Source organism: Podarcis melisellensis (genome assembly GCF_964234715.1).
Source record: "Podarcis melisellensis genome assembly, chromosome: 7".
In the NCBI taxonomy this organism is placed as follows: Eukaryota; Metazoa; Chordata; class Lepidosauria; order Squamata; family Lacertidae; genus Podarcis; species Podarcis melisellensis.
The window spans coordinates 43549934-43575377 of record NC_138539.1 but is presented as its reverse complement, the minus strand read 5'-3'; the positions used below and the strand labels follow the sequence as shown (position 1 = coordinate 43575377).

The 25444-nt window shown below is 45.1% G+C and overlaps 1 protein-coding gene across 7 annotated transcripts in view; it reads right to left on the bottom strand.

Annotated features, from left to right (window-relative positions):
- KCTD1 (potassium channel tetramerization domain containing 1) overlaps positions 1-22591 on the bottom strand; it is a 51651-nt gene extending 29060 nt beyond the window's left edge. For 2 of the 7 annotated variants that reach the window (XM_081919525.1, XM_081919528.1), the window contains exon 1: positions 21767-22164. Coding sequence is in view for 1 of the 7 variants with exons in the window: in XM_081919523.1 (XP_081775649.1) it covers positions 19409-19642 (234 nt within the window). In the remaining 6 variants the exon portion in view is untranslated. Of the gene's footprint in view, positions 1-19408; positions 19705-21766; positions 22167-22273 lie in introns of those variants that run through there. The other 5 variants (XM_081919530.1, XM_081919527.1, XM_081919526.1 and 2 more) reach the window with 5 other exon arrangements.
- Positions 22592-25444: the final 2853 nt, after the last annotated feature.

Here is a 25444-nt window from a genome sequence, read left to right as displayed (position 1 = left end):
TGTGACACTTTATAATTCTGTCCTAGCTGAACCTATTTGTCTTTCTTGCAATGATTCTAAAGTACGTGTGCACATAAGTAGGTACTACAGTTATTTGTCCAGCTTAAGAACACTACAAGTGATGCAATCTTGATCAAATAAACACACACACCAAAATGTATAAATGTGTTTTCACAACTTAAAATACCTCAAATCCCATGCTGCACTGACCCTCAGGTAAATATGCAAATATACCTAACCAGATCCAGTGCTCTCATGCAGGCATTATGTAATGGATGCAGTTTCTGATGAATTTCATCATTTCCCTGAATCTTCTAAGAGAAATCAATTCAATACTCAGTAATTTTAGCAGAAAGGTTTTGAGCTACTATTTTTCAGTTTATTTCAGTGCCAACAGAGCCAAATATCTACCAACCAAAAAGTCTTTTCTCATACAAATGTGTGTTTGTGACCTCAAAATGTCCTTTTCTACTGATGCTATTTTCTTAAAATCCTAATGTTCAAATGTTACCAACACTCATATACTACTATTTTGTATTGTGGTGTTTTGCTTTCCTTTTAAGTTCCAAATTAATTCTTACAGCATTCCTGTGATACATCAATATTATTATCCCCATAATGCAGGTATGTGTGAGAGATACAGAGAGAGAAAACATGGGAGGAGGAGCCTGGTAGTCAAGGACCATCAACATTTATGTTTTGGAAGCTAGAAACAGCAGGATACTTATGAACGCTACAGAATAAAAATGAATTAAAACTTAATGGAAAGTAAATCCTTCACTTTCTGTACGTTCGCATGATGCTAGAATCTGGGTCAATTGCTGTAACCATTTCTTCAATTGTTTCCTGTGTACCATGTATGAAATAGTTCTCTCCACTGCTACTACAAACTTATGAAATAACTCATTTTCAGGAATGAAGAACTCCGAATCACTGCAAATATGATGTCAAAATATGAACTGAATACATCTGTAGGAATGCAGAAAAATGTTGCAGTGGTCCTAGACAAATTCTCTCCCTATCCCTGCGTGTGATAAACTATTTTTTAAAAAACACAACAGAAGCAATACCAAAACCATGTGATCGGCTTGAAATCAACTTGGCTTCTACATTAACACCTATTTATACAAATTAACATCATGACTGTTCCTAACCAAACTGTACCACAGCTGTTCCTACTAGAACAAAACGCACGTGAAAAAGCTCTTCTTAAGAATCACTATACGTTCAATACTTTCAATTATGTATGCAGATTGAAACCTAAATATCCTGCAAAAGGATACTGTATGCCATCCCCATAACTTAGAAAAAAATATCTATACATATAATTAATTAAATAAATATATCTTCAACATGCTCCCTGAGATGTCAACAAAATATTTAAGAACTGGCTATATATGATACTTCTCCCAGTCCTGCCCATAATCATTATGGAGTCCCTGGCACGATACTGCTGCAACCTGCTACATCTACAGTATTTTTACATTCATATCCTGCTTGCAGACTTCCATAGGCATCTGGCTAACTCCTGTGAGAACAGGATGCTGTGCTACATGGGCCTTGGGTCTGATTCAGCAGGGCTCTTATAATGCTTTTGTACTTTTTACTTACGCTTTTTAAAGGGATAATATACAAAGTAGCACACCTCTGCACACAAGCTCATGCAATATTAGGATAACAAACATAACTTACTGCATGTAGCATGACAACACAGCTGGCACTATTAACTGCTGTGTTCTTTAATGTGGGCATATATATATGTGACTAGCAGCATATGTATTTTAAGATGACCATCCACTGATGTTTTCTGTTTTGTTAATTTGTAATAAAATAACATTGACCAATGCCAATATCCTTTGAAAACTTACTTTGGGAAATAATAGAACTGTGCCAAATTTTCAACCTCATACATTTGGCAATGCCACATATGGGAAAATGCCGGGCGCACCCAGCAACCCCAGCCAGAACAGCCAATGATCAGAGACGATGGCAAACATAGCGCAACAACCTCTCATGGGCCACAAGTTACCCATCCCTGCGCTATATAGGAATTGTCAGGGGGTGCAAAGTCATACCGTTCTCATTCTGAATCCCAGGCCCACTCTAGCCATACCAGATTCCAGAGACATGGAATCAAACATCTTAAGCATGCATTCCATCAACAACAGTGAGATGTACGCTCCTATATGCATTCAAATGCTCATTCAAATGTGATTTCCAATATTCAACAGGCCTGACTGACGCTTCTCATTTTCATGCACTGAGTGCAGCAAAAGAGGAACTTTCAGCCTTGTTGCAACAGGGTCAAACGTCCATCTCCAATGAAAGGGTAGTTTTGTAGGACACGAAATTATTCAGGATATTTGAACCCCAAGTTTTGACACAGCTCCAGGAAACAATATGTCTTCCTTTGCGGGGGTGGGGTCAGGGAACGAATACCTGATTGTTCTTGACTTCTGCCAAGGTAGTTCACTCTTCCAGGTTTTAACAAAAGTGATTGCTTTCTTTTGTCTGCACTTACGAAGAACAGAAGTACTGAATTATTTCTTTTGGAACTTCAGCGGCACATTCCCTTGGGATTGTTCCAGATCATCTACCTAACAGCAAGGAGAAGCTAACACCCATCGTAAAGCTTTCGGAAGGCGCATTAGATGTTTATTGTCCCCTTGGCAATTTCACCCTCAGAAGTGAAAATAAAAACACACTGCCAATTGCCATCTTTGCTGAGAGCGCGCAGATATAATTTCACCCTGGGAAAGTTGCAGGTTTGGACACTCTGGGGTGACAAGACACCTCACCTTTACAATCCAGTGGCTCTTTTGAATCAGAGTTTGGCCAGTGATATAAAAGCAACCCCTCCCCTTGAAACTGCCAGCCTCTTCTTTTATCAGCTTTAAAAAATATATGTATTCAAACATCTAAAATACTTAGAGATTCAGCACTATCATCTTGACATAATGCACATATACTTCAAAGACATACATGTATGCTACAGAGACATAGTGTATTAACTAGTGAATTAACTTATGTTCTACAAGAATAGGCATCCTTCTGACAAACATTGCAAATACTTCCGAGTTACACAAGCCCATACATATGGTAGTGCAGGATCACGTGCGTCACACATTTAATAAAAGTATTTTTAACCTGCTCTTCAGCTCAAAAAGTACAGGCAACCCCCGTTTTGCATGCATTCAAAGAACATGCAACCTTGCATGTGTGGGTCATTTTTGGAAGTGGAAGAGGGCACAATGGAGGCTGGATGTAACAGGCAGGCATGTGCGTGCTCTGCAGGAGCGAAAAGTGACTTGGAACGCAACCCCCTCGCAAATCAGGGGTTGCCTGTACCTCAGACCAGCTCATAATGATCAGTAAAGACCATCCCTACCCTCAGGCTCATAATCTTAAAAAAAACGAAACAAAAAACCACAACACAAAAGGTTAAGGGATTGGGAGCAAGTCTGGAAAAGGCAAACAGACTAATCACAGATGCATTTCTCTCCATTATGGAAAGAAACACCAGGGATCCCAAATGGATTTTGTGGGCTGGTGAACTGTAGGTGAATTGTGGCCTCATCTCCACCCCCACTCCACAATCTATTAGCAAGAACTGCTGCTTATGCACATGTATTAACTTAGCCTAGCTGCTATTCCTAATATTTGATTTCTTAGCTGCCCATCACTGTATGGTTTAAAAATAAATGACAGTTGTAGGAAGAGGGTGGCTCCTACTGCTAAGATAAAAGGGCGGTAGGTAATGTACACAACTGAGAGTTCCTGAATGCAAAAGCAAGTTACAAATATGTCATTCACAATATCCCCCTTGCTTTAATTGCAACATTTCATAGTTCTCCTATTCACAGCAAAATACCAAAACAAACAAACAGTTTGCCAACCCTGATAAATAAAAACAAGCAAAAAAGTACTGCCAAGTACGTATGTGCAGTTTCACAAATTTAGCATTTGAACTACCAACTCTCAGCCTAGCCTACCTCCCAGGGCTGTGGTTAAGATAAAAAAGGGGGCAGGGAGAAGGGAAAGAAAAGGTACACAGCTTGGAGCTCCCAGGAGAAAAATCAAGATACAAAATATACAACAAGTGGCAACAAATATGTGCAGTTTCACAGCTCTCAGCAAAACTCATGCACAAAACATATCGCCAACTCTGATAAACAAACAGAACTACTGTGTTACAGTACAGTCCCTAGATGAACAGTAACCTTGCTGCAGCTGCAAAGTGTTTGCAGATTCATTTCACATTTTTGTTTATGGTGATTGTATATTAATAAATAACAGCCCAGTGATGACAAGCAGAACAGTAGTGATTGGGTGGAAAACAAAAAAAGCAGGGGGGGGGGGAAAGCTTACAACAGCACCCTTTTTTCTAGTAGGAAGGAAGCCTCATTTATTTCAAGGAAATTGCTTTTGAGTAGAACATACCTAAATAAGCAAATTAGGTTTTACTCTGTAAAGGCAGCCCATTTTGCGGTGAAGAAAATATTGGGGACATGTATTAAACATACATACCTCAGTATCTTCGTCCATCCTGCATATAGCAGGAACTACTAGTCTCTCCTACTCTTTTGTACTGCTCTGGGAGAACCTCCTCCCAAGTACCAGGTGAAGGTGGTCCACATACCTTTCTTTAATTGCTCAGCAATGGTGATTAAGCATCCTTAGCAATGGTGCTTACTGCTAATTGCTGCACCCTTAAAGCTGCCTCTGCTTTCTAACTTTCTTCAGAAGTATTTGATTGACTTTTTTTTTGTAAAAGAAAAAACGAAAAGCAAGAGGCAGGAGCCCCTGCTGGCTCATAGCCTGGTACATGTGTACCCCCTGTAATCCCCCTCCCCCTGTCAGCAGCCCTGGAGGAAAATAGCAGCTATGATGAGTTAAACTTCCATAAGGAAATGCAAACTTGCATAAAGAAAAAAGCAGCCTACTAGGATTAGAATTTTGTGCACATAATGTGAAGAGAAATCATGTCCTTTTGATGTTCATAAATGCCATTTAAAATAAAGGTTAGTTTCAATATAATGAAATCACGACACTTCACACGCAGACACGGAGGTATGTCGAGTTGTTTCCATATGGATTCAGGAAGGACTTAGGAGGTTGTAAAAGACTTGTTTTCACCCTTTGTAGAAGAACTGCTCCTCAAATCCTAAAAGAAGCATGGAAATGGTGCGTGAGGAAGATGGCATGCAGGCAGTAGGTGTAAAGCTGAGAGGAGAGCAAGCACAAAGCCATGCAGGTCAAGCTGCGTTTCGTGGGATAGGAAGGCATGCAGTTATGTTTCACTCGATGTACAGTGCTGCAAAGCTCAGAGAGAGCTGGCTTCTGGGTGAGCTGTCAACCAAGCTTCAAGTCTGATCCAAGCAACAGAAAGCTTGAATTGTGGAGTGGGTGGGTGTGTTCTGTCATGCTCCCTTTCTCCTCTGAAGCCAGCACACTACGTGGACTGAGGAAAAGGCAAAGAGCTGAATTCTCTCCTGCAGTTCCAATAATACTTTTTCCTACTGTATGCTTTGGAGGGTGTCCCAGAGAAGCAGTGGGAGGGCGCTTTAAACCAACAGGAGGCAACACAGCAGGCCTCCCACCAATCCTATCCCTCTAGCCCATCATTCCCTGGTAAGGGAGCTGCAAAGGTGGAGGGGATTGCCCCAAGTAGGTATGTGTGCTATTTATTCCTGCATTCTGGAAGTTCTCCTGCACAAGCCTCAATGAGATCAGCACAAGAAAACCTCTAGGTAGATTGTGCCTCACACATGCATTATCTATTTGTTTAAGCTACCATTTAACATGATCCATACTGTGTGCATAGACTAATCAATCATGTATTATAGTCACTTGAATCTATTTATCTGAAACTGGGGGTTGCCTTAATAAGGTTTTGGTTGTAAAAAACCCAACTCCACCCCTCGTCCAAATGATACTGTTTTGTTTGGAAGACTTTGTTAATTAGCTTCTTTTTCTTCTTCTTATTTCTACATTAAATAGGAGCCAAGTCATGTTGGAGTAGTAATAAGGAATGGGGTTAGCTTGCCAGTGATTTGTGTGAAGGGGCCACAGCTGGGACGGCCAGGAGCAAAATGTGGTCACTGAACTCTTCAGTACCAAACAGTGACCTGCAGCTGAATTCTTTACAACAGGAGTATATTTGCTACTGCAAACAAAAGAACATTTCAGAAGCACATTAGTCTGAGAAAGTGGTTTTTGAGAAGATGAAAGAAAAAAAAGAAAACCTTTCCACTTGAAAACTGCATCACATTGCATACCGCGGCACAGTTATGGTGGCAACCCCAGAACATTTCTTTCCACTGTAATTACTAAACAAGAGGAATGCTACTTTATCTTCAGGGCCTAATTAGATATTACACAAGACACAGAGCTGCCACTGCTCTGCATTGTGTTCCCTGGTAAAATCCTTTATGAATATTTGTTCTGTAAGTTGTGAATAATCGTCCAAGTATATACTAAGGATATTAACTGTATTTTTCTTTTTGTGCATTCTGTTATATAATATTTTAAGAAAGAAACAAATATTATGATACCCAGTATTTCCCCTGCCCCTCACTTTCCTACCTGCCAATATTCCAAAGCTCAGAAATAGAGCAATATGGTGCCTCTGCTCATTTTTGTCAGTTACCTTCACCCATCCCCATACATACATATAAACACACACCTCAACACATTTATTTATAAAGGGCATAAAAAGTAAGCAATAGATCATTTGAATACAAAGGAATCCTAAGAAGTATTATGACTGTATGACCAAGGGGAAAATGAGCATCCCCTCCAGTAAAAGCAAATTGTTTGTCAAAATAGAACTTCCATGTGCAGCAATTGTCTATCTGAGGTCAGGTTTTGAATTCTATTTATTTGGTCACAAGACCCTCTGGTTTCCTTTTAAAATATCCTTTCCCCCCCCCCTTTGTGTCTTTTTGCCACTCACCCCTCTCCTTGGTCCTGTGCAAACCCTTTTCAAAGAGTTTTGACGTGTAAATTTACTCTCAAAGAAGCTTCAACAAGGTTCCTTTCAATTTTATTTTTCTTTAATTACTCATTTTAGGAAATGATAATTTTGTAGTCATTTAAGGTTCCATGTAAGGTGAAGAAATACTTTTTGCAAGTCTAAAGTAGAAAGTACCCTGCCATTACAATCCTAATGCAGCCGGGCTGACCAGAGCTTTGCCAGGAAACTGCCTCTGGCAGGAAAAATGCTCTCACGCGCCTTACTTTCCTGTGCGTAGATCATGTATAGTCTGTAAAATGACTCAACGTTAGCTATTTAAACACATTCAAAGTTCTGAAGGGATCTTAGAATCATATAACTGTAGAGTTGGAAGGGACGCCAAGGACCATCTAGTCCAACTGATTCTCTTCCTCAGCTTCCTGCCCCTCCTTCTGTCCCTCCAGAATTTCATTCTCACACAGTAGCAAACCCACAGGGGATCCCAGCAGGCATCCCCAAACTCAGCCTTCCAGCTGTTTTAGGACTACAATTCCCATCATCCCTAGCTAACAGGACCAGTGGTCAGGGATGATGGGAATTGTAGTCCCAAAACAGCTGGAGGGCCAAGTTTGGGGGTGCCTGCACTGCAGAGAGCCACACAGCCTCTCCAGATTTTCCAGCTCTCGCTCTCTCCCTGTATCATGTTGTAAATGAGCCTTCTTCAGCTTCATGGGGAAAGGGGAAGGATGGAACTCCTGCTGCCATTCACTTTTTCATCTTTCTCTCCAGCTGAAGCCCAGACATGTTGAGAGGCTGGCAGCCTCAATGGCGCCTCTATGGAGGCTTCACCCAGGGCAGAAACCCTGGCTAGACCCCCACCCCACCCCTAGCCATGGCTCTAGATCAGCAATCATAGATGCCAAAAGTTGGGAGGGGGGCAGAATCTCACAGCTGGAGCCCAAAATCACAGAAATGTAAAATCATAGAATTGTAGAGCTGGAAAATGACATACCATCATGTTTCCCTAGGCTTCAAGTGCAATTATTTGCAGATTTCGCAGAACAGGAAGAAGCCAGAAAGCTCCTCCAGCTCTAACACAGGACCCTTCAACTATAGAGTCCAGAATCCAGACCAACAACAGTGTACTATATTACCAACAGAAGAAAAGATGGCATACTCTGGGAAAGCAAAGGGCACAACGATGGCAGGCTACACAATACGGGATGTCCCAAAGGTGCTTGTAAACAGTCAGTACCACTCATGGCAGAGAGAAAGGAAGCCAGCTCTCCTTGTAGCCTTTTTAGAATTACCTGAGGAAGAGCTTGTGGCTGCTTGAAATGTACTGGACGTTTAAAGAGGAATTGCATTTCAGATATTTATAACCACCTTTGGGGGGGCATTTCTTTGTGTACATCAAATGGCTCGGGATGACTAAAGCAAGTGAGCCAAGACACGTTTCAAGGGATTATTTTATGTTCCTTGAGATAGTTCCTCAAGTCAGGCAACAGGGATTTATATCAAGCCAGTGCAACTTGCAACCCACCAAGCTGAAACTGCCCACCAGCCATATATTGTGGCTTGCCAGGTGCTTGACAACTTTCTTATTTTTGCAGACCCAGGCAAGCAGCAAAACCAGATTTACAGAGCATATTGCATAGCTTGTAAACTGTGTTTGGATGGGCGGGCCATAGCTTGTGCTGGCCTGATTTATAGCATTCACTGAAACACACACCAATATTTGGATTTTTAGTATTTGATTTAAGATGTTTTTTAATATGAAATATCTATCAGATCTGAAACAATGCACAGATGCTCCCAAGGACCTTCGTGGGTTTCTCTTGCTTCAGTGAACTGTAAATGTAGTTTATCTGTAATAATGCAAGAGTATCTCAAAAGCAACTATTTTTGTCTAAGCAACTGAACCAGCTTAATTCATCCTGCCAGACCAATGCAATGCTATAAATAAACTACAGTGACTACAGGTGAAAGCAGGTGAAGCTTCTCTGAAGGCAAGAAATATATGGAGTTATATTTTGCTCATCCCAGAAAATGGATAGGCAGTTTTGGCACAGTGTACTGCATCCATACAGCAAATCCCTGAACAGAATTAAGGCAAGAATCGGAAAGGGTGGGGCAGGCATCAGTTAAGAAGCAAAACAAAGGGCACAATTTGAAATCAATCAAGGCATCCCAGAGATTTTACAGAAGTAAAAAGAGAATGCTAATCTGCTGTATCGGCCCCTGATGATCATAAATATGTTAAACGATATACAGTGGTACCTCGGGTTACATACGCTTCGGGTTATATACGCTTCAGGTTACAGACTCTGCTAACCCAGAAATAGTGCTTCAGGTTAAGAACTTTGCTTCAGGATGAGAACAGAAATTGTGTTCCAGCGGCACAGCAGCAGTAGGAGGCCCCATTAGCTAAAGTGGTGCTTCAGGTTAAGAACAGTTTCAGGTTAAGAACAGACCTCCAGAACAAATTAAGTACTTAACCCGAGGTAACACTGTACCTGGAGAGGGGAGAGCAGTAAATTGGTACAAGAACCATATTCAGGGTAGACCAACCCTTCAAAAACTGCATGCCAAAGTCGTCTCCAAACATGCACCAAACATACAAACCACACCCATTTGCAGGCATATAGCTAGGGCTCTCTCTCTCACACACACACAGCTTGCTTGATCAGGTCAATATCCCTTGTAGTCCAGTATCCTCACAGTAGCCAGCCAGATGCCTGTGGGAGGCCTGAAGCAGGATGCAGGCCCAACAGCATCCTACTCATTTGTGACTCCCAGCAATTGGTATTCAGAGTCATGTTGCCTCTGATCATGGAGGGTGAACACACACAGAGGCACATAAAGCTTAAGCCTCTCCAAACAGTACAGCTGAAATAAGGTGATTTCTCCCATGGCTGGTGGACCACTTCAAACACAACTTGCTGCTCCCTACTATATATACCAGGCATCCCCAACCTTTGGCCCTCCAGATGTTTTGGACTACAATTCCCATCATCCCTGACCACTGGTCCTGTTAACTAGGGATCATGGGAGTTGTAGGCCAAAACATCTGGAGGGCCGCAGGTTGGGGATGCCTGATATATGCACACAGGATGGTCCCCTGCTTTAAAAAAAGAAAAAAAGACTGGGATGCTGGACATCCTACATGCCAATGCTTCAGAGTGTCAATCCTAATTTTCCTGTGATTGTTGTGGCATTCATTCAATGGGACCAATTTCTCAGTAAGGTTGTGTTCCTCCTCTGACTTCAGAGAAAAATAGCTTAATGAAACTAATGCCCAAATCATTGGAGCGGTGCCCAATCACAGAGAGCACATCTACAAATCAATTATGGATGTGCTGGATCAGTGTCTTGTCTTGGGAATGGACTGGGTGAGAGCCAACAAACTGAAGCTCAATCTAGATAAGACTGAGGCACTGTTAGTGAGTGGTTCCCTAGACTGGATAGGTGGAAGATCGCCTGCTCTTGATGGGGTTACACTTCGTCTGAAGGAGCAGGTTCATAGCTTGGGAGTGCTCCTGGATCCTTTGCTGTGGCTCAAGGCTCAGGTAGGCCACCTGAGTGGCGTGGAGTGCCTTCCATAAGCTTTGGCTGGTGGCCCAACTACACCCCTATCTGGACAGGGATAGCCAAACGTCTGTTGTCTATGCTCCAGTAACCTCTTGGTTAGGTTACTGCAACATGCTATACATAGGGCTGCCTCTGAAGATGGTTCAGAAACTTCAGTTAGTGCAGAACTCAGCGGTCAGGTTGTTCACTGGGGCAAGATGGTTTGAGCATATTACACCGATCCTGGTCCAGCTGTACTGGCTGCCAATTAATTTCTGGGCCCAATCCAAAGCTCTGGTTTTGACCCATAAAGCCTTAAATGGTTCAGGACCACAATAACTCAATGACAGCCTCTTCCCAGATGAACTGATCTGGACCATGTGATCATCATCTGAGTTTGAAAGATGTCAGCATCTTTGTGTCTGGGTGACTTGCCTAAACTAAAACATTTTAAGTGGTGTCACTAGCAGGGTGGATAAAAATCAATGATTTAAAAAATATATCAAAAAAATCAGATTTTTAAAATTTAAATTGGATTTTTTAATTTAAATTGGATTTTTAAAAATAAAATGCTTTTGGAGGAAAATATTTTCTAAAAATAGTTGTCTATTTAAGTTACATAATAGTCCAAAGGCTATTCATCGGGGGGAAACAATTTGTTTTAAGTTTTTCATGTGTGCTAAAACTCAGTCTTGTTTTTTGTTTTTTAAACCGTTTAACCACATCAATTAACAAACCTGGATACATGTTATTGTTTTAGTTAAATAACTGTTTAAATTGTTTTTAAGGAAATGATTATTTTTCTCCTTCCAATAAAGTACAGCAGAAAAGTTGTCCAAATATAAACAATTAAATTATTAAATCTCACAATAATTTCATAATTATCTGTCTTACTGACTTGTGATTTAAATCATGATTTAAATCGATTTGATTTAAATCAAATCCACCCTGGTCACTAGGCAGGGAGTTCTGAACACTAAAAGTCTGATTTCTTACAACTGCGGAATGTGTTTCATGTGGTACCTGTAACAGCACGAGTTCTACAAACCAAAGGGGGGGTGTGTGTGTAGCAGTTAGCTACTTTCACAGCTTTACGTGTTCCAGACTGGAGAAAGGCTCAAATATAAAAATACAAATTGAGTGATTGAATAAATAAAGTGACCCAGTGTTTCTGTCCTATCATGTTTGGAATTCACGATTTTGCCTATGCAAACAGTGCCTCAGCTGGAAACAGAGGGCAAGTTGGATCTCTTACCATTGACATTCTAGTTTCTCTCCAGAACATAGTGGTGCTGTTCTTATGCTATCGTAGGCATCATTCACACTTAGCTACCAGCTAATACATGTTGTATAATTTACTGCAAACAATAAATAAAAACATGTCTCAATTACTCTTGCATAATGAAACACAAAATGATATAATGAATCTTCATAATATTTATCTGCTTGCTATATGAGGCTTAATATTAGCTGGTGCGATTTAATGGAGTTTTTAATCGATTAAAGGCTAGAAGCCAGAGGCTTCTCAGAAGAGACAGATGCAAAGAGGTTGAGAGAGAAGTAAAAATGGCTCAACAATTAATTGCCAATTATTGCAAAAAGGTTTAATCATATGTATATACCAGCATAGTGCCTTATATTTTAGTACTGTAACAGCAGTTAAAGCTGACCCCTGTCACTGAACCAGTGCTGGTTACGGTAGTTCAGCACCAAGTCAAATCTTAGGTCTCAATCAGAAGTTTAATCATGATCACATCAGTTTTGCAACCAGATGGTAAACACAATCATTTGTCTAGTGCATGGGTAGCCACCATGGTGCCCTCCAGATACTGAACTACAACTCCCAACAGGTCCAGCCGGCACGGACAATGGTCAGGGGTGATAGGAGTTTAGTCTAACTTCTGGAGGGCACTATGTTCACAACCCCTGGTCTAGTGACAGTACACCATTTCTTTCAGTCCTTTAAAATTGCAAACCACCTTGGGTGCCTTGGGAAGGAAGATGGCACATAAGTGCAATGAGTGAATAAGATATGGAGTATTTTAGCCGAGCATGGCAAAATTCTCCTCATCACCTTGCCGTACCTTGTGTTACCCCTTCCCAACCTTCACTGGAGGGTTGTGGGATCTTTCTGGGCAGCATGGGCACTGCGGTGACAGAGGAAAATGCTGAGAAAATGGCCTTCCTCCCTTCTGCCAGTGGGATGTTCCATTGGGCTCTCTACTGAAGTTGCACAGAAGCAATGTTGGGGGTGTATGATAGTTGTTTCAAAAGTGCTCATATTTACATCTTTTTTTAAAAAAACAACAACAACCCAATGTATCAAACCATTTTAAAAAGCCTTTTAAAAAACTGCAGCTGGACTACGCAAGTATTAGATACAGCAAACCAGCAGCTGGACTACGCAAGTATTAGATACAGCAACCCATTTTCCTTTAGAAAACCAGTGCCCAAAAGTCAGGGCTTATAACAGGCTGCCCTTAGGCATGTACTTTACAAGTTTCAGCAAATGACACTGAATCCAAATTGTACTGAAATCACTTCCCTAGAATTCACAACATATGGTCCATTAAGCAGTAACTGGCACACTGATATTTCAGAGCCACCTTCAATGCTTTCTTCATTTGAAGAGGGCAGGCAGGCGGGAGGGGGGTGGGGAGGGGATGCACATGCTTCTGACACACCAAAAAAGAAAGGAGGAAGAGAGAAGACAGGTCTTCCAAAGTGGCTGAAAAATCTACAACATAACTAATTAGGTTCCAACTTCTAACACAATAGTTGGTGTACTAGGGTCTATTATCAAGTTTATAGCTAAAGGCAGCAGACAATACAACCCTACATTCAATTTAATTACAGCCCATGGCTTTTGCAGCAGTGGCGCATTTCAAAGGGTTTAACCACTCATTTATTTCTAGCCCATACATAAAATAAGTCAGCTCACACTGTCATACAGATTCACCAATTAAAAATGAGCATTTTCTGATCTCTGGGTCTCTGCAAGGAGAACAGTGAGCAAAAAAAGAGCCCTTTTCAACAGCAAAAGCACAGAAGCTTCATTTAATAGGGAAAATGCTTTCAGGCACCTGCAATTCTAGTTTGTGCATTAGGACTTTGATGTTCATATAGTGAGGGTAGTGAATTATTTAACTATCTGAGGAGAGGGGTTTTTTGTGAGGTGCTACTTCAGCTCTCCAGCCATAATTTTCTTGCCTCTCCTGATGGCACCCATGCAGACTGATCAAGTCTGGCCAAGACACAAAATATTAAACATTCTCTGGCTCAGTTTTTAATGACTGTTGCATACAGACCACTCAGCTTGAAAACGTAAATGTTTTATTCAAGTATTGTGCAAAGAAATGGACTTAAGAGAGGCATCACATAGGTGAAATGACAAAAGGTTAACGAGGTAGGATATTACTCAGGCACTTGTTATCCCGAAAATATGGGAACTTCTTGCCTTCCTAACTAACATAAAATTCTGTATTAAAGTCAGCGGGTGGCATTCAAGTCTAGCCCTACTCAGATTAGACCCATTGAAATTAATGGGCATGATTAAATTAGGGTGATTAATTTCAGTGGGTCTACTTTGAGTAGGACTTAGTTGACTACAACCTGATGTGGTATAGTGATTTAAGAACATTGGACTAGGACCTGTGAGACCAGGGTTCAAATCCTAAGGGGAAAAAAGGGGGTTTAGGGCCAGAAAAGCTGGCATGTAAACTCATATAAATTCATGTGTCATGAGTTCATCTCACCCATGCTTCAGTTGCCTCCAGACTGAATTATTGTAATGCTCTCTACATGGAGTTGCATTTGAAACCCAGGAAGATGCAACTGGTCCAAAATCTGGAAGCTGGACTTTTGTCTGGCACTCTAAAGAACTTTGATATTATGTTAGTTCTAGCTTCCTATTTGCTTCTGAGCTTCACTCAAAATGACAGTATAGTCACTAAAGCCCCAAACAAACACTTTCAAACTAGGTTAACTTAAAGAGTACTTAGTCTAATACCGGTGAGAACAAAAGTTCAAATTATTGTCAGAAACCTTGCACTTGGTGCAATCCTAGGAGAGTTGATGAATGATATTTTCTGTGGTGACAACATGATTTTGGACTGCTCTCCCAACTGAAGTTCAACTGGTTCCCTCTTTGTGCATCTTTCACCAGAAATAGAAGATGCTTCTTATTCCACTGGTTTTCAATATGCAACACATATGTTTTATTGCTGCCAGATTTAATGTATAACATCTTTAACCCTTGCTACTTGTGGTTAGGCTCTTGCTTTGTTGGTTTCGTATTGCTTTTAGACATTGTTTGTTAACTGTGCTTATTATATTATATTACAATCATGTTACAACTCTCTTGGTAGAACACCAGAAGATAAATATTAACAACTTAGGCTCAGGTGTCACAACCATCTCAGCAGGTGGCAGCCACCGAAAAACAGCAAGTTTGTGTGGACTTTCACCTACATCAGCAAGCAACAAAACAGGCATCACAATCTACTGTCAGGTGTGGGGTTCAGCCGATTTGACTTTTGATATGCCACTGACTAAAGCTGAACCCTGTCTATACCAGCGGATGTCTACAGTTGCTTCACCCCTGACACAGCTTAATGTCAGCACAGGGCAGCTGTCTCCCAGAGGCTACCATGGGCGGATGTGATTATGGTATGCTTATTTGCATTCAAATCATCTGACTATAAGAATGACTAATAGCATGTTTAAGAACAGGACATAAAACCCTTAGCTAGACAGTGCAAGGTGCTACTGTATGTCATTTTTAATAATTACTGTAATCGTTTGTCTTTCTTTATCTATATTGAATTCCTTTGATGTAGTGGTCATGTCTTGAGCAATCTCCAGGTCCACAGTGATAAACAACTGAAGTTGAATAATTAACCCAAAGATATTCATTACCTCAGTCACACTGACTCTCCTTCCTTATATACAAAACACAGCATGGTTAAGCCCTGGTCTCACTCTCTGACAACCCAGTCTTATGCTCTTTCTAACTGCAAAAGGACCAGCAGCTATGAATGAATAGTAATCCATGCAGTACCCTTTGTATCCAAATACATCTAAGCTACAACAGAAACATGCATCTCATGTTCCCATTACAGCCCTGACTAATGTCAATCTAGTCTCTTACGATAATTTCTAAACTTTAATAAGTAAACTCAAAAAGGACTGATTAGATACCTCTTAATAGCTGTTGCACTGCACTATTAGAGATCTTGATCATTTATGAAAAATGAATACACAAGTATGCAACAGACAATTTAAAAACCTCATTCATCAGTCCCAACTATGTTATTGCATCACTGTAGTGCTTCAGAAGCAAAAAGACTGAAGTCAAGGTCATGGAGGCTCAGCCACGTATGATTAAAATACTATAATGCCTCCTGTGTCTGCTACCTAAAGCGATAGCAGGATCAAAGGAACATTTAGCATGCCTTCTCCTCATTTCATTGCTGCATCCTACAATGCCCCTGTATCTCATACACTAAAAGATATATCCATAGAACAAGAAAAGATATCTTAGTATGAAAGAGAAAGGTGGATGTAGTAACAGTTATCAAAATCTTGAACTTGGCATTCCTGAAATACCAGTACATTTACATCTGGTAGCTACTGGCACATTAAGTTATCTGAATATGTTTATGTCAGTACTTTATGCAGCAAACGTAACTGAAATGTTTCCTGTGCCTAGCTGTGAACAAAAAGTCACCCACATTTTACATGTTTGCTCTGGATATCTCCAGTATTATACTGGTATACAAAGAGTAAGTGTGGATAGACTCTTAATTACACATATGACCCAAGAAGTCAAATGCACACACATATAAAACACACACATGCTTTCCTGTTCTCAAAGAATGGTCTCAAACAGTTTCATTCAAAAGTTTTAGGCCTGACTAGATGAGAAGCCATCTGCAGACCCAAGTATACCACTTTGAGCTCCATGGAAGAAGGGTAGGATAGAAGCAAACCAGCAGATATTCTATTCAATGAGCAAAGGAATGTACAACCTGAGCAATCCTTGCACAGTGTGTTTTCATTCGCAAAAGAGAACAGGAAGCCTTCATATGCAAATGTGGGGGTCATGCCCACTGTAGTATCATAGTGGCTGGTCACTGGATTCAAAGTAATATATATTTAATTTCATACATCAGAGCCTAGGCATACTTAAGTGCCAGGATGCCGATATTACAAATTATAAGAGCACCAAATATGTTCATCAAGTAACTCTAGGTGAAGCCTTAACTTTCTTGATTTCAGGGAGATCAATACTTTACCTCTAGTCTTCACCTAAAACTAGAGTGCACCATTTATTTTTAGACTCGTATTACTGGCAGCGTGTACATCTTTATAATACTGAGAGTCAATAAAACTATCAGTCTATGACCTTCAAGACCTTGAAGCTATCATGAAAGCAGCAATATTTGTCAGCCACGGAATTCAGTGGCATACCACTTGATGAAGTCAACTCAGTAATGACCTGGAAAGTCTATGTTTATAATTAAGCAATAACTATTGTGGGTCAAGTAATTTCCTCTAGATTAATGGCCAGCTACAACCTTTGATGGCTCAAGGTAGTGCTTTGGGCTTATTCACCCAGCCATCCATTTCTTCAAACAACTCTATGACTTTATCATTATGGCTATTTTCATTTTAAGAGACAGCAGTGAAAGACTCTTAGAGTGCAACCCTAGCCATGTATGTTCAGAAGTAAGCCCTACTGAATTCATGTTTACACAGAAGTAAGTCCTACTGCTTACTCCCAGGTACATGGGGTTAGGATTGCAGACTAAATTTATTTTCCCATATTTCAAATGTTTCAGGGCCAGCCATGAAAAAAGGGGATGGGAATTCTGCAAGTGTTTGCAAAATAATAATTGCAGATAGAACGGTTAGTAGACAGAGCCTATTGAAATTGTTTCTTTTGCTTAAGAAAAAAATCACACTCTTAATGCACAAAGCAAATGAAAATATTTATCCCCACCCCAGTCCTGTGTAGAAATGAGTGGACAGTCAATTACCCTACCTAATTCTAATCTAGAACACGCCCAAACACACATAAAATAGGGGATTACTATTAAAGTACATTTTAACATCTTCCAATCTCACTGAATGCTCATTTCTTGCGGGGGAAATATAAACACAGAAACAACAGATGTCTTTATTCTATCTACCGCATATACAATTTCATCAGCAGTCTGACTTTTCCTCTTATCTGAAATGTCTGATTTAGCAGTCAGCAGCACTTAAAATAACTACAAAAACTAAGTTCACCTTAGGTAAGCTTCTTACTTCCGCAGTTCAGGGAACACAATTATAAATTATTGGTTAAAGGGGCTTTATAAATTATGTGGTAAAAGTGATTCGCAGCTTAACGAGCAGTTCCTCTTACTAACTGCAGTAACATACGGTGGTGAACTACTACACTTGCATACAAATATACTTCTTTTAAGATGGATTGTCTTTTTTTATTTCTTGCTCACAGACATGCAACATAAGAACACAACTCTGAAAGACGTTTTCAACCATCCATCCCAACTTTTGGTAATCTCATGCCGACTATATATAAGATGTAGTTTCTTTCATCAACAAGCTAGAATAAAAACATTATCCACACATCAGCAGATCTCTAGTCATTCACAGCCATAAGATACACGCAGCAGGAGACCAAAGTACAATACTCTACTCAAGTGGCCCCAAACTCCAAACAGTAAAGAGAGGTCACATGTATTTTACAGAAGACAGATGCTGATGCAGCCATTCACAAAAAGGCCCATTCTTCAATTAGCCTTCAGGCTGGCTGATTAGCTGGCAAACTCCTCTGAAAGGGTCAGTTTGTACAAAACTGGTATTTCCACTTTGGAAATTGCTCAGGCATGTCATATACCTGTACCCACAGAATAGAGCTCTTTCAAAGCTTAGACTGAATTCATTGTTAATGCTGGAGACCAGACCATCAGGAGGTTTAAGAGTCAATTGCAGCAGCTTGTAATAACATTGTTGACACAAATGTATTTTATAGGATGCTTTTTTTTTTACAGCGAGGATCCTTATATAGTGGCAATATGGGAAGTGATATAATATGTGATTAAGATCCAATTACTCATACAGTAACTGGTTTTCAAAAGAAACCACCTATGCCCCAATTTAACAAGGCAAAAGGAGTGGACACGTGAAATCAATTTTACGGTGTGGAGAGGGACTTATGAAATCTGAAGCCTTCCAGCTCCCATTGCTGATGAGGACTTAAGCTACTTAGATTGTCAAGGATACGAACATTTAAACAAGGTCTCAGAACCTTTTTAAATGACTTTTGACTCACTTTCCGAAACTCTGATTTCACTTAGGTTCTCCAGCAGCTAAATTCTGTCCTTTGGTATATAGTGGATGGGGGCTGAATGTAATTAAAAAAATGCTTCTCCTCCAGATTTCCCTGATAGCATAGTAGACTGGGAAGGGACCCTGAGGGTCATCTAGTCCAACCCCCTGCAGTGCAGGAATATGCAGCTGTCCAAACCTGCAACCTTGGTGTTGTCAGCATCGTGCTCTAACCAACTGAGCTATCCAAGTCAGGACAGTTATTGACCCAAGCAGAGGTGGGGGAAACCAGGAAAGTTTCCTCCAGATTTCCCATGGGCCAAAGCTAAAAGTCAGGACAGTTATTGTCTCAAGTTTCCAAACTTGCCCTAAGATAGCTAGCTGGGAATCTGAACTCTGGAGGAGGCTGCCTGCAGTGGGCTGCAACATGCACCAGACTTTGGGCCTGGAATTCCCTGAAGCTGACAGGAGGAGTTGGGAAAAGGAAAAGGTGTGTATGGGGGGAGGGGGGATAAAGTTTTTTCTCTTCTTTTCTTTTTTTGTTACCTGTGTGGGGGAAACCATAGCAGGTGACATGACAGTGGGAGAGTTGGTGCTTCTGTGCCCATTGGCCTCGGGGATGAGGAGTGGCAAGGGGTCGTGTTTCACTGAGACCACCACCACAGACGCCGCCGCCGCCGCGTCCAGGGGCTCGGCCGGCCTCAGGCAGAGTCTTTTGGGGGACGAGGAGGGGCCGCAGGCGTCGCCCCCCGCCGCGGCCCCGCCCCCCGCCGCGTACATCGCCTCATAGAGGGAGCGCTTGGCGGGAACCACGACGGCCGCCGCTTCGGCCTTGACGCCGGCGAGGTCGTCGCCGTCTTTGGGGAGGACGTAGGCGCCGTTGTTGGCGGGCGGCGGCGGCGGCGGCGGCGCGGCGCGGGCCCTGCCGTTGAGGTGGGCGTAGCAGCCCCCTCCGCCCGAGGGCAGCTTGGTGCCGATGCCGGCGATGCTGTTGAGGGTGGCGATGGAGACGGCGCCGATGCAGTGGTTGGTGTAGGTCTTGGAGAGCTTGGCGGCCTTGGAGAGCATCTGCATGCGGGTGCCCAGCAGGTTCTTGCCGATGGCCTTGTTCTCGTACCAGGTGACGTCGCCCTCGCTGCAGTGGTCCCGCGGGCGCTGGAAGAAGGCCTTGCAGAGCGGGTTGCGCTTGGCCAAGTACTTGACGAAGCTGGCGTAGGGGCAGAACTCCGTGCCCGTCTCGTACATGCGCGGCAGGTTCTCCTCGTCGCTGCTCTCGGCGCGCTTTTTGCTCCACGACGACGAGCGCGACTTGTGGTAAGGCCCCAGGGCCTTGAAGTAGACGAACTTGCGGCCGTCCTCGTCCATGGCCAGCCCGAAGGAGTCCTCCTCCAGCTCGCGCTGGTTCTCGCGCCCGCGCGTGCAGAAGTACATGCACGTCTCGAACCAGACCTTGTTGAGGAGCCCGAAGGGGCTCTGCGTGCTGAAGACGCTGCAGGTGTACAGCTTGCGCAGGTCGGCGCGCGTGATGGCCTGCTTCTGCACCACCGGCCCGGCGCCCTGCTCCTCCAGCTTGCGGATGACGGCGGCCAGCGTCAGGTTGGCGGCGCGCAGCTCGGGGTCCTTGGTGAGGTCCAGGGTGCGGCAGTAGGGCGGCTCGTTGAGGTAGCGGTTGAGCGAGCTGCGGATGCTGATGAGCGACGACTTGGAGTAGAGCTGCCCGCTCTTGGAGCGCGCCTCGGCGTAGAAGGAGCGCAGCACCCGGCACAGCGCCCCCTTGTCCATGGTCTCGAAGTCCGGGCTCTGCGCCTTCTCGCTCAGGTACTCGCGGAAGATGCGCACCGCGTAGCGGGTGGCCAGCCGCGTGTTCTCGCTCAGGCGGGCCCGCTCGGGGCGCTGCAGCAGCAGCTCCGCCTCCGGGTCCGAGTCGTCGGCGGGGCCCGCGGCCGGCGCCGGGCCGGCCAGGGAAGCGGCGGCGGAGGCGGCGGCAGCGCCGCGGGCGCTCACGGGCACCGAGGGGGCGCCCCCCGCCGAAGCCCCGACGCCGCCGCTGCCGCCGCCGCCAACTCCCCGGACGCCTCCCAGGCGGCCCCGGACGCCGCAGACGGCCGCCGCCGCCGCCGAGTCCAGCAGCACTCCGGTGCCCTGGTCCATACGGATCATATGGCCCGGCTCCTCCGAGGCGGCCCACTCCAGCCCCATCATCATCATCTCCTCCTCCTCTTCCTCCTCCTCCTCCTCGTCGTCGTCCAACAGCAGGATCCCTTCCTCGGCTCCCTCCTCGTCCCCCGTTATCTGCACCTCCTGGATCTCATCCTCGTCCTCCCCGTCCTCGTCCTCCCCAGCGCTGCAATAGTGGAGGGGCCGGTGGGGGCCGCCCCGGCCGGGCTGCCGGTCCCCCGCATTGTTCTCCCCGCCGCCACCTGCACCGCCGCCCCCTCCTCCTGCGCCGCCGCCGCCGCCCCCGGTGCTCCAGTCTCCGCCGGCGCCGCCGCTGCCAGGCATTCTCGCCATATTGCCGTCTCCCTGCCAGTCCTCGGGCAGGGCGCATGCGCTATATTGGACCGCAGCGCTGGAGAGCTTTTGTGTTTAATGACCTTCAGCTACCGGGAGGCAAAGCTGGGCTCTTAAAGGGGCCGCGCGCTCCCAGTGGTTGTGGCTGATGTGCGAGGAATGGAGTGGGGAAGCCGGACTGGAGAGGAGGAGAGGACGGGGAAGAGCGAGGGGGAGACCGACCGAGAGGGAGACTCGCCACCGAACAAGGCGCAGCAGCAGCAGCAGCTTGGAAGCCTTCCATCGCCCAGCGTTGCGCTTCGCGCGAGGCGATCGCCATGCAAAGGGTTACTTTATATCGGCCCGTGCATGCACCCGGGAGAAGGGGAGGCTGGGACTGACAGATCCACTCACCCAGCCTCAGCGCGCGGTGCCAGCTGCTGTCCGCTAAGTGATGCCCGAAGAGCAGCCCGGCAGCCCCCACATTCTCATGGCTTACGCGGGGAAGGGGCGATTTACCCCACCACCACCACCCACTGGCGGTGCCCACTGGAGGGGTGGGGTGGGGGGGTCAGAAGTAGGGAGGGGGAGCGCAGCTGCAGTAACAGCGGCAGGTGAGATCGGAACGAGAAAGGGGGGCAGCAGGCGGCTTTTCGCACAAGGCAGCTCCTCCCTACGGATTCCTGGCAGCCAAGCGCGGAAACGCGGCGGAGGCAGCAGCAGCAACAGCAGCTTGGAGTTGACTCCGGTAGAGGAGAAACTTCTCGGATCGTCTGCACTTCTCGGCGGCTCTCCCTCCTTCCCACCCCTCCCTCTTCCTCTCCCCGGCCATCCCACCTACCACCCCCCACCCCCACGCCGCCGCTCCATCCAAAAGGGGGAAGGGGGGAGAGAGAGAAAGAGGCCACTCTGGCTGCATACCAGGCGCGTCGATCTCACGGCGAAGGCATCGAGCAGGCTTCTCCAGCCAGCCAGACACGTTAGGCTGCGGCTGGGATCGGAGAGGGCGAAGCTGGCGGGGAGGCAGCTGACTAGTCCGGAAAGAGCGAAAGCGAGCGAGCGAGAGACCGAGCAGGGGAGCCGGAGCGGGTCCCAGGAGTGCCCTTCGCCGCCGCCGCTGCAGATCTTAGGGGGGCGATGTGGGGAGCCTGCGAGTGGTGCCGGGCCGGCTGTGTACCAAAGAAGGAAGCCCGCTTGTTTCCTGCCTGGCGCTAATAAGCCGAAGGAAGCCAGCAGCGAGGAGCAGAGAGGAAGCCGCCAGGGCTAGTAAAACCCACACAGTCCGCAGCCAAGAGGCAAATCCAGAGCTATTCCCAGCCTGCGGGGACAGGCAGCTGCAACACTCGCGCGCTCACACACACACACACAAAACAGGGGGGGAGAGAGGGAGAGAGAGAAGGCACAGCCTAGCCCTGCAGAGCTCAGCCATCAACATTTCTCTTTCTCACATACACGCACAGATCCACCTCCCCCCCTTCTGGCTTCCCGCAACCCTCGAACCATTTGTAGGTTTTCCAGCAGGCATCTTTTCCTCTCCCTCTCTCTCCTCGCCGCTACCGCACCCCCGGGGCAATACGGGACTTTGCAAGCCCCGGCGCTGCCAAAAGCCGTCCTCAAGTTGAGTAGCCGCCGGAATCCCGTTACCGATTCACACGCACAGCCGCGCTACAGTTCATTTCCGCCTACACTTCCAGCTGCCGCAAAGCCTTCCCTAACTTTAAGCGGTTGTTGCGCGGCAGCGGCGCCCTCGATCTTAAGCATTTTGCCGCTTTTATTTCAAAAAGAGAGGATGGGACGCGGGGGGAGGGGGGTTGGCAGTCGCGACACCCACAACGAAAGGGAGATGTTTCTAAGGCGGGTTTTAGCTAGGGGCGGCCAGACAGTTCTGGCCTGGGGGGGAAGAAGCACGTCTGAACTTGCCCAGGCGCTACACGCTGCTTTCTCGGGGAACACAAAGCAGGCGGCTCTCGCAAACTTGGCAGTGCCAAACTGACGCCACTGTGTCTTGGCATGGCACTCCTGCGAAGGGAACGAGTACGTTTTCTCTCTTTGCTCACCCAGCTCTTTCAATATCGTGCTTTTACCCTGAACAAAATTCTGGGGAAATCTTGCTAAGCTACAGACAAGTCACAACGAGCCATCGCAACATCCCAGATATGATTCACAGATAAGGGCAGAGATGACAGTTTACTGTTGTCCTGATCCCTAAGAAAAAGAGCAGGGAGGTAATACGAAAGCACCAAAGTGCACGCCTTTTTTTGTTTTGTTTTTTAAGTGTGAAAGGCATTTCGGGAGAAACAGATAACAGTCTCTCAAAATGGTTCTAACCACAGTATTGTACGCCTGAAGTCTTCATAATTCCAGCATATGGGATCCTGCTCTTTCTGACCCCCACCCAGGCCCCCCAAATTCGATGGGCATTGCCATTCAAATAGTGTCCATGTAGTGTCATGTGATCGATATTGCGGGGCGGGGCTTACCTGTGCGGCCCCCCGCAATATTTTATTCAAGTTGCAATCCATGAACAGGAATAAGTGACATTTTGCGGAAAGCACTGTATTGTCACGGGATATATATTTTTTAAAAATGGTTTAGAAATTATTGTCATGCTCTATTATCTTCCTGCACGGCAGGACGAGATGGTTGGACGGTGTTCTCGAGGCTACCAGCATGAGTTTGACCAAGTTGCGGGAGGCGGTGGAGGACAGGGGTGCCTGGCGTGCTCTGGTCCATGAGGGTCACGAAGAGTCGGACATGACTAAACAACAACAACAACAACAACATTATCTTCCTACCACGAGTTCTCCATCCCTAAATTATGTAGTAATTGTCAGTGAGGTCAAAGCCATACTGCCCCGATTCTGAAGCCCAGACCCATGCTAGCAATACCAGAATGACACATCTAAGCATGCATCCCATCAACAACACTAATACATGTACTCCTATGTGCATTCCAATGTTCAACAACCCAGCTTGATGCTCCTCATTTTCACCCACTGGTAGCTTCACTGCCAGTGTGGCAAAAGAGGAAGTGTCAGCCTTGTTGCTAAGGCAACAGGGTCAAACTTCCTCCTTCCACAAATACTTGCATGCCCTTTCAAATACCCCCCCCCTTTTCAAAATGAGGAAGTAGTTTTGGAGAATGCAAAAATATCCATGACACTTGATGTCCAAGTATTGCTCAGGAAACAGGCTGGACTTCTTGTGGGGTGGGGTGAGGGGAAAGATCCTCTTTGTTGTTACCTTATTCCAGAATATTTGGAGGGCACTGGTTAGCTACTCATCTCTTACATTCTACAATTACACTGTGATGCCAGCCAATAGCTTCCATATTGGGATAATCATAAACTTGAGCCAATGCACCACTGGATGGTGAGTGGAAGCACTCCTGTGACCTCTGGTTGTCTGCATTGCTGCTGCATACTGGTTAGTTAGCTTGGTGTGGTGCAAATGAACTAGGAGGAGTGTCAGATTGACTCCACCTGACCTTGTTGCTCCTTAGCCCCTCCCCACTCCATCCCAGTATGGAGGAACAACATGGATGGCCAGTGATCAGATGAATGCCACTGCCCCACCCTGTCATTGGCTACTATGACAGTGGTCTTTCTATCTATCTGGATACAGTCATACCTCGGGTTACAGACACTTCAGGTTGTGTGTTCTTAGGTTGCGCACCGCACCAAACCTGGAAGTACCGAAATGGGTTACCTCTGGGTTTCGGCGCTCACTCATGCACAGAAGCACTAAATCACGCTTTGCGCATGTGCAGAAGTGTCAAATCATGACCCACGCATGCACAGACGTGGCGCTGTGGGTTGCAAATGCTATGGGTTGCGAATGTGCCTCCCACACGGATCACATTCGCAACCCGAGCGTCAGTCTGGAAGGCAAACTGGTGCCCTCCAGATATTTTGGACTACGCCTCCCATAATTCCTAACAATAATTGGAGTCTAGCAACATCTGGCAACTTTCCATAGTCAAATAATACATACTTCCGTCAAAATAAGAAAATGCAAAACCTTGGATTTAGAATCTGATGAAACTTACTCCAATTTTTCAAAAACGACAACCACCTCACAATGAAGGTACTA